Genomic DNA, 18,537 nt, shown 5'->3' with positions numbered 1-18,537 from the left:
TATTGATTAAAATCGAATCCTTTACCTCACCTTGCTTTGTTCTGCTCTGACAGAGTTTTAACATGACAAAGGCATGACTTAGCAACCTGGCATTGCATGTACAAACTGCTGTTTTAATCTACTGATTTCTAAACTGGTAATAGAATTGTATGGAAATATGCTGAATGTGAGGCTTGATCTACACAGAAATTGCACCAGTTTAGCCATCAGTTTCTAAATTTGTTTATTTAAATCAGTACATCTTTCAGATGTGGATGTTGTTAAAATGATTTAAGAGGTAAACTTTTATTATCTACTTTTAAACTTATTTCAGCATGTCCACACAATGGGTTTTATGTGGCATTTACACAGTAGTTTATGAAATCTGATGTGCTGTTCATTTTCTGTGCGGGAAAGAATACAGGCTGTAAAGTCCCAAAGACAACTGTCCCTTTGTGAGTCTGGGAAACTCTCCTTAAGACATACAGAAAGGCTGGCAAAACACCACCTTCTGGTCTTGGAGTGCCTTCTATAAGATCCATGTCTATATCTTGGGCTGGAAGTGATACTGAAAATCTTTTCTTATGACAGAGCCAGCTAATTGGTAAGTTCTACATACTTTACACAGCAGTGCAGTGTGAATGATGCTGCATTTGGTCTCCAGGCCTTGCAGTCTGATACTCTCCCTAGATCTAGCTCTTTGTTTTGTATCTCCCTCTCTTTTTTTGAATTTGGATTTCTCATTCATTCACAATAGTCCTTTCCAGACTAGTGGATTTGCTGTGTTTGAGAATAAAACAACTTTTTTTCTTATATAACCTTGCCTTCTCATAGCTGGTAATGTTAGTCTGGATTTCTTCACCTTTTTTACATATATTAAATTTTAACACTTAAACTCTAAATTTTTAAATACTGTCTCCTTGAGCTTTTGATGCAGTAGCCAGCCTTTAGAAGGGAGAGCAAGAAGTTGCCAGAACTCGTCATCATTGAGCTGTGTCCATGGGCCTAGTTGGGCATGACATCCCATGGCATTTTGTCCGGCCACATGAGGAAGAAAGGAGGCAATGCATGTGGTTTAATTAGGCTGCAATTTCATTCACTTAGAATATCTGGGAGTAGGTTATCATCCTCTCCTTAATCATTTTTAGATAAATCCAACCAAAGTCCCAGCTGTTGCAAGGGAGCCCTTAAAGGGGCAAGACTGCTTTTCTTTCAGCTAGCCAGGCATAGCTCTCCTCCACTCTCCCCACATGAAGGCAGTGGTGAGGACATTCTCAGGGGAAACTTAAACCAGATATGTAGACACAAAAAGCTTTACATCAAACTAATCCAGATGCTGATTATTGTTCACTGGAATTCATTCATAAAGTCTCACTGTCATCCTACCTTCCACAGCAAAAAAATATGATGTGAAAAGCCGGATGTGTCCACACTGCAGTGTGTAGCTACACATGTCATTGAAAGTCACTGGCAGAGGGGAGGAAGCAGGGAAAGGCTTCAGCAGCTCCCTTCTGCCAGAACCTTTCAGTGTCCTGAGGAAAGACTGGCAAAATGGAGTCTTTGCCCTTCTGGCAAAACCGTCTTCCCTCTGCCAGAGCCTCTCCCTGCTGCCAGAGTCTTTTCCTATGTGGGGAAAAGGCTTCAGCAGAGGAGTGGCAGCAGGATACTACACTGCTAAAAATAGTGGTGTAGACAGGGAGGCATGGCTTGTGCAAGTAGAGAGCTCTGTAAGGTATGTACTTCCATATGTATCTATACCCTTCAGGAAAGTCTTTACTTTACCTAAGGTGTGCTGAATTGTTTATACTGTCCCTAACTTTTGTGAGTCAACTGTTCTTTAAATAATGAACAATATAGCCCTTCTGATGGTTAAATCAGAGTTTAAAAATTGGATCTAGTTTATAATTTGAAATTGGGTTCCTATATTTCCAGTGTCTTCAAATAACATCACTTTTCAGCATGAGGGTGACAGCTAAAAGAAGGCTCTGAAATGCCAATTTTATACAAAACTTAAATTTCCATTATAATTTTCAATGTGGTCTCTATAAGTAATGGTATTTGCTACATGAATTTTCAGGGTGCTTCTCTGAATAAAAATAGATGTAGCTTCCTTTAAACTTTTAATGTGAATTAAAGGTACTTTAATTCTACAACATATCTTTTCCATAGTACCTGGTTTATGTACGACTGCATACACACATAAGAAAGCATAAAGCTTTTCATATGGTACTTCTTGCTTCAACTGAAAAATGGTGACAGAAATGAGTTGAGTGCAGTTTGAAATTCTAGCAGACAGACGACATTCAGTAGCAAACATTATTTGAAAAAAGATTCTGTTCAATGGCAACAGTTCAGTCAAATAATGTGTAATGTGAAGTTTAGTTTGGAAATAACTCTTGGGAGTGGAGAAAGGAAAAAGCAGTGTCTCTTGGTTTTTCTGGCTGATGCAAAACTTTTCCTGAATCACTTTATACACTTATTTACAACTTTTCAGGCTAATAAACATTTTACTTTGGAATTTAATCTTGTTTTATAATCTCTCAAATTAAATTAAATTTTTTTTTTTTTATAATTGTGTTCATTCCAGTGAGTCTTGCTATACTGGGTGTCTTTCATAAAGCACCTACTCCTGGAGTCCTGTAATTGCATAGGTATCTCTGTTTTCATTTATTTTAAAAGTGAAAATGTAACCCTTTTTGATGTGGGGGGGGAGGGGGAGAGGAAAGAGCTTGCAAACATGACCCCCTAAAGACTCAAAAACCTAAAGAAAAATAAAAACAATATATTTTGAAAAAATCTCATGATTTTTAAGTCAGTCTCATAATTGTGGGAGGTGTGGCTGACTTGTGATTTTTTTTTCATGAATGCTTGGGGTTGTCAATATTGCATAGAATCATGGAACAATATTTTTGACTACAAATCAAATACTTTTTCTTTTGCAGTGATTTAATATGCCCATTTTCAGAACAAACCAGACACTTACCTTTACATTTTGTGGGGTTGTTTTAAGTGATATACTGAAGATATTAACATCTCCCCAATTGTTGTAGGTTGTGCCTGTTGACTCTAATAAGTAATTAAATTATTTCTTTAAAAGCTACACTGTTTCTCTTAGTTCAACAAGCTATATTACTGTGGCATTAAGGATGAAAAGCAGAAAATTCAGTTATGACTCCTACAGCAACCATAACTGCTTCCATATTTATGTAGTTCATTTTGTCTGTCTCAAATTCTCAGATTTAAGAATGCATTAATATTTCTTGGCATATAAAAAGTGCACGTATTCACACAACTGCAGAGTTCAAAATATACACAAGCTTGCCTTGCTTTATTTCCTCGGTGACACATTCTTTGTTAACTTGACATTTATTTCAAACACATTCCATTTTAAACTGAATTTCTCTGAATATATAAAAGGCACTAGGCCTTATTATTGAGTATGAACTTCATAACCAGTCTGAAGTTTTAAAAATAGGCTGTGTCTAGATTATCGGTGCACAGTAAAAACGCAAAACTTCTTGGCACAAAAAATTTTGTGTTGGAAACTTGAAAGCAAGGAATTAAAATGAAAGTACCTTGTTCGCTTGTCCTTGCTAACCTCAAGCATTCAAACATCATGGTCAGGCCCCCCCCCAAAAATCATTAGATTGAGTTACAAATATGTTCAAAAATAATATATTTGAGGTTCTTTGAATATATCTTATGGTTTCTCAGGATGCACTTGTTTCATATTTTCAAGATTTTCTCCACAACACTGAGGGCAAGAAACTTTTTTTTAATGAAAAGACTCATGTAATTGTCTGATTCCTTGAGCCTGAGGTTCTAAGGAAAACACGATATATGACTTGTGATAATATTGCACTGTAATCGGCAGACAAAAAACTTGGAGTTAAGGTAGCAAAAACGTATTTGTCTGTTTTATATATAAAATGTGCACATGGTGGTGGGACAACCCTAAACTTTTGAAAGTCAGAAATTTGGCGTTTAAGTTCCATAGTCAAACTGAATTGTAACCCTGTATGCCAGCCTACTTTATACCTTGTTGGATGTATCATAATTGTTAAAGCAATTTTACAAATATCTCACATTGTTGAATACAAGTGAAAATGCAGTGGTGTTGTAGCTGTGTCAGTTCCAGGTTATTAGAGAGACAAGGTGAGTGAGGTAATATCTTTTATTCGATCAACTTCTGTTGGTGGGAGAGAGAAGCTTTCAAGCTACACAGAGCTTTCTTGGGTCTGGGAAAAGTGCTTAGAGTGTCACAGCTAAATGCAAGATCAAAAAGATAGTTTAGCATAAGTAGTTAGGATATACTTTAATCTAAGGGACCATTCAAGGTGATGTGGCCAGTTAATATCCCTGTTGTCTTAAGACAGAAAGGGAGGTTAGTGGGTCTTTATTAAGATTGTGATTTATGAATTTAAGTTCCCATGCTTGTCTTTTGAAAGTGTTGTGCAGGTTTCCTTTGAGGATGAGGAAATGATAGGTCAGATATAGAGTGATCACTTTGTGAAAAGAGTTCAGCCACAAGTGATGTGCTGTTTTTGTCTTACCATTTTCCTGTGTGAGTTCTCTCGAGAGTGTAGTGATTTTTCTTGTTTCACCCACATAGTTGTTGTTGTGGCATTTAAGGCTCTGGTGGAGGTACATGACATGTTGAGATAAAGGCATGTGAAAACATCACACATGCTGGCTCTCATCTCTCCTTCAGGGGAATGTATTGAAGCCTCAGCCTGTTTTTGATGTAGGTGCACCTGCAGCCAATTTGTGTAGAGTAGATAAGGCAAAGTTGTTCCTCTTGCTTGTATCTGTAAGACTGGGATCTAGCCTGTGTGCATGATGTAGACTGGATATTCTGACTCTCATTGGCCTGCCAGAGCCTGCATTTGATTACTCTCAGGATAGGCCAGAAAGACCTCTGCTCCTCTAGGCTTTTTTGGATGTATGTGTGTGGAAGATGTAAAGACTGGGCAGAGAGGAAAATGTAATGGTGCTGTCTGTGGGCGTTTGGAACTCAATTGAGGGTCTGATGTGTTTTGAGAGGTTTCTCCATGGCATTTAATATTTGTTTTATACTGCATCTGGAGAGTTCTGGTAGCCACAAAGGCAACTAATTAAATAAAATAGTGGAGTGGGAGAGTCTCTGGACCCAATGTTGAGAGTAAAATGGGCAAACTGTATGTTGCTCAAAATTAATTCTCTCCTCCACTGGCCTAACACAGGGCTTCATGCTCTTTAAGTGAAGGTCATTCTTTATAGGAAAAGATACTTCCATTTACATCAGTTAGTATTTTTTGTATGAGAGGAAAAAGCCATTATGTTAGCAGGTTTGTCTATCATATGTCACTGACGTATCTTGAATGCAGAAAGTATAGTAAAAAGATTTTCCCTTCATAAATAAGATTATTTTTGTTTAAATGAAAAGGATCTACATTTCTACAAGAAAAGATAAATTCTTTTAGGAAATGTAGTTTATTTGTTGCTGTGTGGAAAGAAGGGCAGTTGGTTTTCTTTTATTGGACAACCTGGGGAAATAATTCCTGTCTTTCCCATCAGTATATTGATGGTTTTCTGTTTATGAATATAAACTGCACTTTTGTGCTTATTAAATTAGCTTGTCTTTTGTTGTGTGCTCAGAATGATCTTAATATGAAATACCAAAATGTCTGAATCCAACAGTTTCTTTATGTATGTTGCAGTGAGATGCGAATGTTCTTTGAGTCAGGGAATAGATTTCTTGACAAGATGTGCTTTAAATTCTAACATCTAGAAGAAGAAAAACCTGCACTGCCAATCTTCATCCCATCACTGCAGAGCTGAGCCTGAAGAGAGAAATGGGTGAAATTTTAAACTATGACCCGGTGGTAGGGAGAAAATGACACAAAGCTGTAGGGAATTCAAATCTCAACTAGCTGAATTCTCTCTTTTTATTGGGTGTTGATTTTCCCCATTTTATATAAAAAAACTGTGCAGCATTTGTATTGATTTAGAAATCTGTCATAATGGGTTGCATTGATAATTTGTCTTATTTGTGAGACAGCTTCATACTTTTATCACTCCCCTTTTTAAAAGAGAGGAGGGAGTGTTTGGAAAGGAGCATTGTTGATTTAAGACACCATCTGAGGGAAGTACAAAAGGGGAAAAAAGTAACAATTAAGTGACTGAGCACCCATCTATGTAGTAAGATTTTTTTTAATTTTCTTTTTTGACTCTTTCAAGATTTATTCAGCTTTGATATTTAAATTTACATTGTAGGAAACTTCCTAATTTAATCTAATCTCAGATCAGATTTGGTATTGAATTGTTATAAAGCAACTATATTTCAATGTTTTCAAAGTTATATTTTTAAAATCTGTTTCTATAGAAGAAAATCAGTTGTATTTATCATTCATTTAAAATACTCTTGTTTGCCCTTTCAGACTTTACCTTGGTGGACTCTGCGATATGTGAATATTCACCAGCAGTTGCTAGAGGAGCGATCGCCTGAGCTCTTTGCCCTTGCCCAGATTTGTATAGAACAAGGTAAGTTTGCAATTATTCGATTATGTTGGCATACAGTACCAATCAGTTGTCAGAAGAGTTTTGTAGATGTGTCACTGTTTGCAGCATACTGCCTGTCAGGTGCTTGTGTAGTTGCAGAGATAGAAAGGCACTTCTTAAATTTAGGTTGATGTAACAATACTTTGTTGGTGTATGCTCGTCTTAGAGTGTAATCAGGATTACAGAGCTTTATCTGCTTGGAAACCAAAACGTTTTCAGTGTATGCCACTGTTAATATGTCACCAGTTGGCTTGCAGGAATTATGCCTGTCTAGTCTCTTATTTAACAAAACTCTTTTGAGTTTGAAATGTGAATGCTTCTGATTTCATGCAACTTTGTAAGAGACACTGAAAAATTTTCCCCTGCTATCCCCCACAGAGTATCAGGATCCTTATCCACGTGAACCAGAAATGTTTGGTACATGGTGTTCAATTCCAGAGACATGCTGGGTTACATTGCAAAGAGAGGGCATCATTTTAAAATTGAATTTTGAAGTGAATATTGATGCTGAGGGAAGCATACTAATAGTGTTAGAACTAAACATAAATAACATACCTTCGTTTTTAAGGCATTGAGTTAATTTGTTAGCTGAAGATTTTTTTGCTCTAACTTTACAAGGCTGAAATTATATTTTCAACAGTTTGACATTTTTCTCTCCTACTTAGACATGCACTGGCATGTATGATTTTTGCCCTTGCCAAAGAGGGTATAGAAGGGCCTTCCAGCATTGGGTCCATCCACTCAATTCTGTATTGTTTACACCTTCTCTGTTTGAGAGCTTTAAACAACTTTCCACACAGTTTTATTGAATGAGTGTGGGAAAACTTCATTTTTGGACTATGAAACGTTTAACTTCAATAATTCAAAGATGTCTAATTGACCAAGTGTCGTTAATCTATAACATTTGGAAGCTTGCTGTGTAATCACACTTTTCAGAAGAAAGGAATTCTAGGACACCTTTAATTTCAGCGCATGGTATTAAATTAGTTGACATGCTGACATACAGGCCAAGGGAATCTTGGACATTGACTGACATATGGAGAAACAAGTCTGACTTGTGCTGTTAATGCCCTAATTAGCAAATATATAATTAATTTAACAAATTGTATTTTTCAGGTAAAAATCAGAGGTTGTGCTGATCAGTGTGGTAACTGAGCAGTTCAGAAAAAAATCTAATCAATCTATTGCTTTAAAAAGAACCCAAAACTATTAAATCTGACCTTCAAGATGTGCTGCAAAGCCAGTTCTCTCCGCCACCCCCCTTTTCAAATGGGAGAATTGCCAAGGTGGTGAATTGGTGGGGGTGGGAGTGTGGGGGGGAGAGAGAGTGTTGTTTATCCTGGTTTGCTGGTGGTGGTGTTGGGTGGATTAGATGAGATTAAATTGTTGCTACTTTGTTATAAAGGAGTGGGGTTTTGCTATTTCTGTTTTATATTCAGGACTCCTAGAGTGGATGGATAGTTGCTTCTTTAAAAATCTGTATAAATTTAACAATGTCAAACAGGTGGCTGATGTTTGTTGTTGTTAGGAAGGGCAAGGTGGAGGGATTCCAAAAGCTTTTTCATTATTACAGAGAATGCACATGATCAGTTTGTAATACTCTGCAGTGATTGTTGCTCTGAATACCGAGAGGGTGTATAGATGAATAATCAGCAAAAGGGAGACAATGTCAACATCAGTCAATACGCCAGTAGTTATTCAGTTGCACTTGAACACTGTAGTTTATCATTTATTTGGCTGAACATTTCTATGATGACTTTGCTGGAGAGTACAAGATACTTAGTTTTTAAAGTGTTCTTGCTTGTCTGAAACTCTTACTCAAAGAATCAAGATAGCAGGAAAAACAAAACCTGTAATATGGAATATTTTGTCAGACAGCAATTTTGAGTAGTTAGTATATTTAAGGTACCATTTGTGTTCCCTTAGAACAGTGTTTCTCAATTAAATTTGGCCACGGAACCCTTTTGAACTGGATAAATAATTGCAGAACCCCCCCAAACTCTTAACAGTATTTTTACATATGGGGCCAAAAAAAATGTCGAAATAAGCAAATTATATACAAACAACTAGGTCAGCGTTTCTCAATTAAATTTCCCCACAGAACCCTTTAGGCTCCGCGGGAAAATTACACGCATACTCGATACCCTCCGCCGAAAAATCTGGGACATCTTCCCTTTTTCGGCAGCTTGGAGAACAGCTGCTCTTGGCGGCATGATGTCACATTCTCACGGAACCCTAACAGTGTTCCCGCAGAACCCCAATTGAGAAACACTGCCTTAGAAATTCTTAAAAATAAGATTTTAGAGCAAAACTATAAATAGGAACCTACTGTAATATAAATAATATATGATGATTGGGATACACTAAGGTTATGTCTACATCAGTGTGCATACCTGAGTACTGGGTCATGTTCATGCGGGCTCGAGCCAGCCAAACCGGTCCCTAGAGCCTACAACTGCTCTGGTAGACACATGTAGAATGCTGTGTACCCACATGTGCCCACGTCCACACTGCTGCTCTGGGTACACAAGTTTAGTGTTACCATTTCAGGGGTCGTATACCAGGGTTCTTGGAATCACCTGGAGACACTGTAGGAACCAGTTCTTGGTGTGGTGTTGATACTAGGTTGCAGTCCTTCCTGGACCCATGTGCAAAACACATGAGCCAATGACACTTCTGGATCACGTTGCCACTCACTTCTGTCTCTGCAAAACTGGGTTGAAGTCATGGATCCATTGGATGATCTATCTGCTCCTGTTCCTTATTGCAGGACAAATGTTTATGCAGTGGGGTAGGTGCTTGGCAAGATGCTATATGGCACTTCAGCATTGTTTTCTGTTAACATCAAATACAGCAGAATGCAATAACAATTCAATTTTGGCATAGTGGGCAGATATGTTGAATGCCGCTATTGCCAACGAATCCCCTTTGGTATGCCCTCACTTCTGCTGCAGAAGAACTAGCACAGTGTGGTGGGATCACATCATCCTGCAGGCTTGGGAGCAGCAGCAGTAGCTCCAGAGTTTCCACATGAGGAAACAAACCTTCATAGAGCTATAGGAGGATGTTGCACCAACCTCCAGCACCAGGACACTTGATTGAGGGAAGCCGTATTGGTACAGAAGCAGGTTGTTATTGCCTTGTGGAAGCTGGCCATCCCAGACAGCTGCAGGTCCTTTGCAAACCACTTTTGGTGCTGGAAAGTTCACTGCTAGATTTGTGGTTGTGGAGGTTTGTGAGATAATTAACATGTGGTTTAGCGTGGTTGGCATAAGAAATGTTCCTGAAATAATAGCTGGTTTTCAGAGGATGAGGTTCCCAAACTGCATTGGGGCCATCAATGGCACTCATGTGTCCATCGTTTGTTTGCCACACGAGACAAGTAAGTATGTGAACCACAAAGATTACTATTCCATAGTATGCAAGGCTTGGTGTATTGCAGAGGCAGGTTCATGAATACTAATATGGGAAACACAGGAGAGATTCATGACGCCAGGGTGCTGAGATCTCTCTTCTATGTAAAAGGGGAAGCAGGGACTTTATTCCCCAGAAATGATATTGTTATACGTGGTATATATGTGCCACCTGTTGCATGTGGGGTTCCCCCAAAACCCATTCCTGCTAGGACTCATGAAACTGTACCCTGATATCAGGAGCCCTGGAAAAAAAGAAATTCAGTTTCAAGCTCTGCAGCTGCAAGATGACCATGGAATGAGCATTTAGTAGTCTGAATGCGCATTGGTGCTATAAATCTGCTGGGATGCTAGTGTGGCCTGCTGCAAACTGTATGACAGTTATGAGGCTAAAGCCAACTGTTTTTGCACTGAATGAACTCAGGATGCTTCTGGTTTGCAAACCCTGTACCAGCAGCAGGATTCTACACATGTGCATACTGGTGCTTGGTCCAGGCGGGCTAGGGAAAGTAAGGATGCCATATGTGCACACATCCTGGCAGTGCAGGGAGACAGGATGACATGGACCTTTTGCTGCTGCTAAAGTCTACCTTTACAGCCTTCCCGTGAAGCTGCTTTAACCTTACATGATGGCACATGCCCAACTCAGCATGTGGTACAAAAGGGCTTCTTAAGGGTTTTTCATCTAATTAGCATTTGCTAAAGGTTTTAATTTGTGAGTGCTTGTGCCATTGCACACCTGTATGAAACCCATCATTAAATACATTCCAGCTTACCTGGAAAGAGAGGATTCTAACAGCTATGAAGTATGGTAGGCACTTGAGACTATGAACGTCTAAAACATTGACACAATGTCTGCACTTTTCCTCCACAGCAACCCCATCCCACATATTAAACAGGATCCAGGATACCTGTTAACAGAGGCTCCACTCAGTTGTGACTTGTGGTATAGATTTAAGACAATGAACAGTCACAAAATAGCTACATTTATCCCAAGGACCAGATCATCCCCACACTGTGAACACATTCCAGGAAAGCTGTGAAGAGGGGTTCCATGAAGCTGTAAATAGTGGTATTCAGTGGGCATTCAAAACCCAACTAGTCACAAAAAGACTGCAACTGCCCCTTACAGCAGCTGCAAACTAAACCATAAAACCATTGCGGAAATCCTGTTACTATGGGCTCCCCACACAGCTGCAAACTGGGATAAGCACATACAAACTGAAAAGCAATGCAAAGAAACATTGGTTGTAATAGTTGCCAGAAAAAAGACCCACCCCAAGATGTGAACACATCAGAGGACAGCTGTTAAGATGGGTTACATACAGGCATGGACAGTGAGAAGCACATGCACAGTGAAAAATGAATGCATCACACCACGGTCTCAACTGCCCCAGCACAAACTGCATCCCAAACTGTAAAAGCATTAGGTAACCTGTAAGGTGGGATTGCTGCAGGGGAGTGGCAGTGACTCTGTGATAGCTAGTATTTTCCATATGAAAAATAAAAATAGCAACATGGTGAAATAAGTCTGTTACAAGATGGGTTTGCAGTGGCAACAGTAAGGAATGTATTGGTAAACCTCAAATCACAGTAGAAAACCATTCACTGAAGAAAGAAACACACAGTGGAAGAACATTTAATTTTTTTTTTCTGAATGTGTGACCATCATACTGTTCAAATTATGATAAAAGGAGCAAGTACATGAAATGCAATGTATAATTCCATGACAACTTGCATAGGACATCACAGTTACTGCATAAGCACACAATTCTCCTGATGTCCCAATGGCAGCAATTTCAAGGCTACCTATGAAAAAGCGATCATCAAAATAATTCCCTTCTCCCACCCTGAGAAAAAAGGCAGTAAAATCTGTCAGAAGAATAGATACTGAAAACCAAACAACACTTTTCAAACAGTAATAACTATGAAGTGCAACCAAAATTCCCTGCCTTGGAATGTTTCTCCCTCCTTCTCAGGCTGGGGGGAATGCTATGGTAGTGTGGCTTGCACAACCATGATTGTGGGGAGAATTGTTCCAAACAGGCGTTGCTGGGGCTAGTATCTCCAAATTTCCCATCACTCCTGCCCAGCCCAGCATTGTCCTTCTGGCTGGTCGAGGAGGGGTGTTGGGGCACAGCTGTCTATGTAGCAGCACTCTGTGCTGCAGATGGAGGAAGTGGTGGTGTTGGCCTCAGCAGCCACCAACACTGTCTTCTGTCCAACACCAGTGCTGTTTAACTGCTCCACGAGCACATATGTGTTCGCACTCTTTGTGCTGCTTCTCTTCATCTAGGAAGCAATCCATTAGCCTTTCCTCCTGCCGCAGACATGCAGAGACCTCTTCTCTTTAGCCTCAGGAGCTCAGACTGTTCCTGATTCATTCACTCTACCCCAGCAAGCAGATCCTCCATGTCCCCTTTCTGGCTTCCTCTCCAGTCTCTGGGATTCTTGTTCTGCTCTCTTGGTGGGAGGATTTCAGTATCTGCTGTGGGAGGCCATGCCAGTTCCATGAAGAAGAGAGCATTCTCTTTGGTGTAATGAGAAAACCTAAACACCCTCCTAAACACACACACACAATCTTACTTTACAGTAGAAGGCAGCATTTTTGATACTTTTAAACATGTAAGGAATGTAAAGGTCTCTCCATTATGAGCTCAGGTACTCAGAAAGCTGTTGTTGCCCACAAGGAAGAATCAGACACACAGAATGGTGAGATACATATAATGTTATTTTTTGGAAATTCAGCTCTTCAGCATGTAGTAATGTGGGTGGGTGGGTAACTTGTCTCTGGGCCTTTGTCACTTTCCTTTCTTTAAGGCTGGACAGCTTATTGAGGATATAGTTGTATTTCAAGTACCTGAATGGGGAAAAAAAAATGTGGCTTGCCAGTTCAGTGGTAGGAATCCTTCAATCTCTGCCAGGGAGATTTTTATGAGACATGTTGTGGCACAACATATCAACGAATGGAGGGGTTTGGTGAGCTACCAAGGTGGCCCTACCAGATTTGCATGCCGGTGAACTTGAAGGACCACCTGGCCTTCATGCTCAATGAGAAATTTTCTAGAATAAGCTTCCAGCACTGGGAGAAAATAACAATGGAAATGAACGTAATCCTGAACTAGTATAGAGAGAGTTGATCCAGTCAGAGATTTGAACCACCTTCAGCCTTTCTATCCCCGAAAGTCCTGCCTATGTGATTGCCTGCTGGCCATGAAAGGGGGATGAGGGTGGGGAGAAAGGAAACTGCAACTTCACTACGGCTACAGCTACACTAGAGAGCTTATAGCAGCACAGCTGCACTGATGCAACTGTGCTGCTGTAAGCTGTCTAATGTAGCCGCTCTAAGCCAATGAGAGAGTTCTCCCATTGTCTTAATTACTCCAGCCCCTGCCAGCGATAATAGCTATATCGACAGGAGAAGCTCTTCCACTGATATAGCGCTGTCCACACCAGCGCTTATGTTGGTTTTACTTGTGTTGCTCAGGGGGATAATTTATTCATACCACTGAGCGACATAAGTTATGCCAACATAAGCTGTAGTGTAGACATAGCCTAAGTTTCTTTGGCCCCAGGACTGCACCAGATATCTCTCTCTGACACAACTTTAAAGCTATGCTGAAGTGTGCTGTGTTCTCTCTCAGAACAGACTCTCCATCCCCTTGCTGTGTGGCCCCAGAAGGCTGCCTGCATTCTGTAGCTAGGCCTTGCCTGACATTGCAGCAAATAAAAGGAACTCTCAGAGATGCTACAACTTCATTGTTACTGTGACCCGTCCTGTGCCCAGGGCAGCCACCTGATAATGCCAAGGTCAGGGCAGGCTGTTAAAAGAGAGCAGATTCTCCCAACACTGATGGGTGACACTGAAGTCAGGCTTCCCAACCAGCCTCAAACTGCGCTTCTGAATCCCCACAGAAGCCAGTATACAAATACACACAGCCCCCTTTACTAACGAGTGCGACAGTTACCTTGATCCCACAACTGCACCAGAAACTTTTCTTTCAACCAGCTGCAAACTATCGTGAACAGTGCTGTGTTCCCCTGAGACCAGACAGCCCACTCTCCCACTGCATGCTTCCTCAGGACATTCCTTGCCTGCCAGGCAGCCACGAAAGAGACAGACACAGAAGGATGCTGATTTTTGCTTTCCTTTGTTTCTATGGAATGTGGTTTACACCACAAGCCACACTCCCTATAATCATAGCTTTTTGAAAAACAGTAAACTTAATGTTTAAGAGGTCTTCCTCCCCTCCCTCCCCCCGGAGATCCATTTTGGGGAATAGCAGAGGCTGGTTGGAGGTGGAGGAAATAGTTTGGAGATGAGCAGTGACAATGACATGGCTTCAGCACTATTGTTCACACACAATAACACACAGAGCAATGCATGGCATGTTATTGAGGGAAGAAAAATAATTTCTCATAAGGTCATATGCCCTTGATTTTAAAAGTGCAAACTTTGCATTACAAAAAGGGGTGAATATTTTTTGGGGGGGCAGATGGCTTGCATTTTTAACTGATCAGCCTGGGGTTCTGGTCCTTTCTGAGGCACCAGTCCATCATCAGCATCCTCCTCTTCAAGGGCTTCTGCAGCCTGATCCTCCTCCTTCCTGGCTTTCTGGGTCTTCAAGGGTATCCTCAATATTCCTAGCTGAGATGCTGTCGATTTCTTGTGACCACAAGCTTGGAGTATTTTCTCAACAGTGATTGCTTTGGAGATTCATGATTTCTCTCAGCTGTTTCTACTACAGAAAAGTACATTTTCCTGTCATAGATAGTACTATGCTGAATTAGTTTTAGCATTCTCAATAATTTTTTGGCTTAGCAATTATTTGTAGACAACTAGTGTTAAACTTGTTAATGAAGCACAAGAATACAATATACACTAAAGTCATTTACAGGATCCTCAATTCAGGTGTGCAGTTACTGAGAAGTATTTAAATTAAAATAACCAAGTCTTTACTTTAGTAAGATGAAATAAGTAGCAAAAGAATATATACACTTATCAATTGGAACTGGTGGGAAGGTGAGCTCTCCAGTTCAGCTGGACAGTCTGCAATGACTGACTTCTCAAGATAGTTAGGAGCTTCAGTTCCAAATAATTTTCATTCAAGTTGGCGTAGCAAATGTATTCTTACCCTTTTCTATTATTGCCATGGTCACCCCAGTAACTAAAAGAGAATTAACAAGATGCTTGTCTATGACAAGACTGTATTTGTTGCCCTCGGTGACCATTCAGGGGGCTCCAGTTCTCAGTGTCCATTTATATTCTCAAAACAGCACAGAAATTCTAAATCAAACTCAGCTCATTCTCTGAACATATTTCCCATGATACTGTAAATTGGAGAACGAATCTGATTATAAAAAGGTAGCATTAAATAGGCTTGTCTTTTTCACCAAAAGGATGTCAATCGTCTATTTGCAATAAAGCAGTAAGATACCAATCCTGTGTAGCTTTATTACCAAATGTAAAAAAGGAAGATTGATCTGTCCTTCATTTTTATTTTATAGCTGATAAAAAGTTTTTGTGTTGTCCCCACAGAGGAAACTTTAAAAAATTTCTTAAGTGTATACCTTTTTAAAATTTCTGATTAGATTCATGTAACATATTAACACCCACTTCCACACTTTTTTAAATGAGTGGCAATATAGAGTATGATTGGGCCACTGTAAATTTAACTTTCCTTTTTGGGATTATCAGTCAGTGTTTGTCTTTAGAATTTCATTCTCCAGAGGGTATGCTGACATCCTTTTTTCTCTTGGTTTTTATTTTGCAGTGATGAACATAGAGACTTTGTTTACAGATGATGAATGTTGGCATTTAGCAGTTCAGTTCCATCTTGAATGTGCCTATACCTTTTTGAATTACTACGAGTATAAAAATGCTAAAAAGCATTTCAACGCAGCTAAAGACATAACCAAACTACAGATTAATTTGACAGGTAAGTTTCATAACCTTTGGAAACAAAACTTTTCTTTAATTAGCTTTTATGGCTTTGAGGTTTTTTTAATGGCTAAGAAAAAACAGAAAGTGAGGTAATGTTTGAGAAAGGTTTGCTTGTTAGCAGCAGCTGTTTTAAAGGGAAAATAGGGTTGATTCTTGTGCTTGTAGCACATTCTGACTTTATACTGGTATCTGTGTAGTTATATTTTGTGTTTCTGTTCACTTTTTGTAAATAGTGCCGAGAGGGTACAGAAGAAAAATTAGAATCAGTACATCCACTAAGAAACATAGTGTTGTACTGCAATTTAATTTCTAAAAGCACCACTTCATGAAAAAACTACAGAATAGTAGGCAGTTGTTGTGAAAGTAATTCCTGGAAGTACTCATTTACAGTGTGGAAAATGAAGGGTGTGTATACAGACTGCAAATGGTAGTAACAAACGGGACAAACTGACAGTCACTAAAACCTCTTACTGTTAGAAAATTAACATTCTTTTCTGTCTTGTGATTCTGTAGCAAGTGCAGTGGATTTTATTAAATTTAATGTTTTCTCCTGAGTATCAATAATTTATACATCATTATGAAAGAATATGTAATGGTAACTCCAGAAATACTACAGAGGAAATGGAGAGGCTTGTGAATAGAGGGAAAATTCCACAAACTTGTAAAAATTTCATATCTATCAAGATGGGACAAGATCTTAAAAATATGTCTCAACATCAAATTGATCAAGAAAATTATCTATAATATTCATAGTAACCTTATTTACAAGCTTTTAATACATAGTTTTCTTGGTCAAGACTAGAATACCATATCCAATATGTAAAATCTGAAATGTGGATCAAGTGAAGTCATTCATCAGAAAGCACTGTCCCATCTTTTGACAATGTTGACAGACAGGATAAGAATTGGTTGGCTGTAGAAACATGGAAATTGAATTATCTTCACAACCCTGCATATGAATTGATGCCTCAAAGCAAGGCTTTATTGGGTGGGCAGTGCAGAGAATCTTGAACTTCTATTGCTTCTATTTATTCCACATATAATAAATATAGGGTTTCCCAGCTGTCATTAAGGCAGACTTTGTAAGCACTAAGTTTACCTATAAATCTTTTAAAGTGTTTAAGAATATAAACAAAGTAATTTTTTAAAAAACTAATTTTTCACCTGCTATATTGTTCGTATCGGGGACCAAATGGAAAAACCTTGTATAATTGATAAACTAATGATAAATATATTATTTAAACTTTAAAAACTGTCTTCCTCCCATTTTTCTTCAAGCCATATATTCACATAATCAAGAGTTTTTCCTTTTAAAACTTAATTGTTGTAAATCTATAATAAAAATATTGGGTGTATAATGATTGTCCTTATGCAGCTTTCATGATGCTTTCGCAGTTGTGAAAGCCATGATGTGAACTTATTGCAGAAAGGAATTACTAAATTCATAGGATTTTTTTCCACATAACTTGGAATGAATTCCCCAACTTTCTAACTGGCTCCACGCTTTCTTCATTATTCACTATTTTATGGGATCAGCAATTTGCTAATTGGTCTTTGATATAAATTGAATGGCACAGTCTCCTTTCAGAGAGCTCTAGTACTTTGAGGATTAAGTAGTAAATGGTTACAAAGCTGGTTGCAATAGACTTTGGATGTCTGAAAATGTAATATATTAAATTGATGCTACAGCCAAGACATGACATTTTGTTATATTTGAATTAAGTGGATGTTAACATTCTAGTAAGGAATTTACTACAAACTTATTACAAAGTGGTTTTGCTAAAGTTAACCCAAATTGTTTTCAGTACATGTATTTTAAAAAAAAATCAGTGTCATCTGGTTTGAGAATCAGACTATAAAAGTTTTTAAAAAACCGAACAGTGGCAGTTGGCTTTTGTTGACTGTTTCTTGATTTTACATAAAACATTAAGAAAAATGGTTATAGCTAAGAGGCTTTAGGGAAATTACTCATTCAATTTTCCAGATTTAATCTAGAAAAGCTATTGTTAAATGGAAAAAATATAGTATGCTGTACTGGATATATGTATGCTTTCAATTATTACTTTAGCCAGAGGTTACATAACCCTAGAGATGAGTTGTGATGATTGTGCATCTCTCTCAACTAAAATTGTTATAGTAAGACTCCTAAGAGTATTGTGGTTTCTCTCAGTAAATCTATCAGAATGGTTATGATGAATGTCTAATGTGAAGGCAAATGAAATGAATATGTGGGAACTGTTGGCATTCTAGACAAACTTGCTTGATGTGCATGTTTTGGCTGGATAGGAGGAATGTTACATCATCACAAAATTCTGGTTTAATATAAAACATGCAACTTCCAGCAAATATAATTTTAAAGCTTTTAAGAATTTTCTCTTTTTAAAAAGAAATTTCACATTATTTAATGACTATAGTCTTCATTCACTGAACTTTTTTTTGCAGCATGAAAAGAAATATTGGCTTTATATATTATGTTTAAAAGAAGGTGATGGTCCCTACACAGAGTCCAATAATGAGCTCTGAATTTTAAAATCCAATATTTTGAGAACTGGGGTTAGAAATAAATACAGAATGCTCCAGGATTTTTATGGTTTGTTCTCCTTCTGTTTTTATTTTAAATGAAATTTGTAAGTAAATATGTTTTCCAGGAGGTGGTGGGGA

General features: G+C 38.6%; 1 protein-coding gene across 3 annotated transcripts in view; it reads left to right on the top strand.

The window, feature by feature from the left end:
- TTC27 (tetratricopeptide repeat domain 27) overlaps positions 1–18,537 on the top strand; it is a 185,044-nt gene that overhangs the window by 19,282 nt on the left and 147,225 nt on the right. For all 3 annotated transcript variants that reach the window (XM_067562651.1, XM_067562652.1, XM_067562653.1), the window contains exons 5-6: positions 6,399–6,501; positions 15,707–15,871. In XM_067562651.1, the coding sequence (XP_067418752.1) occupies positions 6,399–6,501; positions 15,707–15,871 (268 nt within the window). The remainder of the gene's footprint in view (positions 1–6,398; positions 6,502–15,706; positions 15,872–18,537) is intronic.

Source organism: Emydura macquarii, unplaced genomic scaffold, assembly GCF_026122565.2.
Source record: "Emydura macquarii macquarii isolate MOO-44397 ecotype Brisbane River unplaced genomic scaffold, CSIRO-AGI_Emac_v2 contig_2457, whole genome shotgun sequence".
Lineage (NCBI taxonomy): Eukaryota > Metazoa > Chordata > Testudines > Chelidae > Emydura > Emydura macquarii.
Note: the sequence above shows the minus strand (reverse complement) of the source record. Positions and strands in the feature narration are given on the sequence as shown.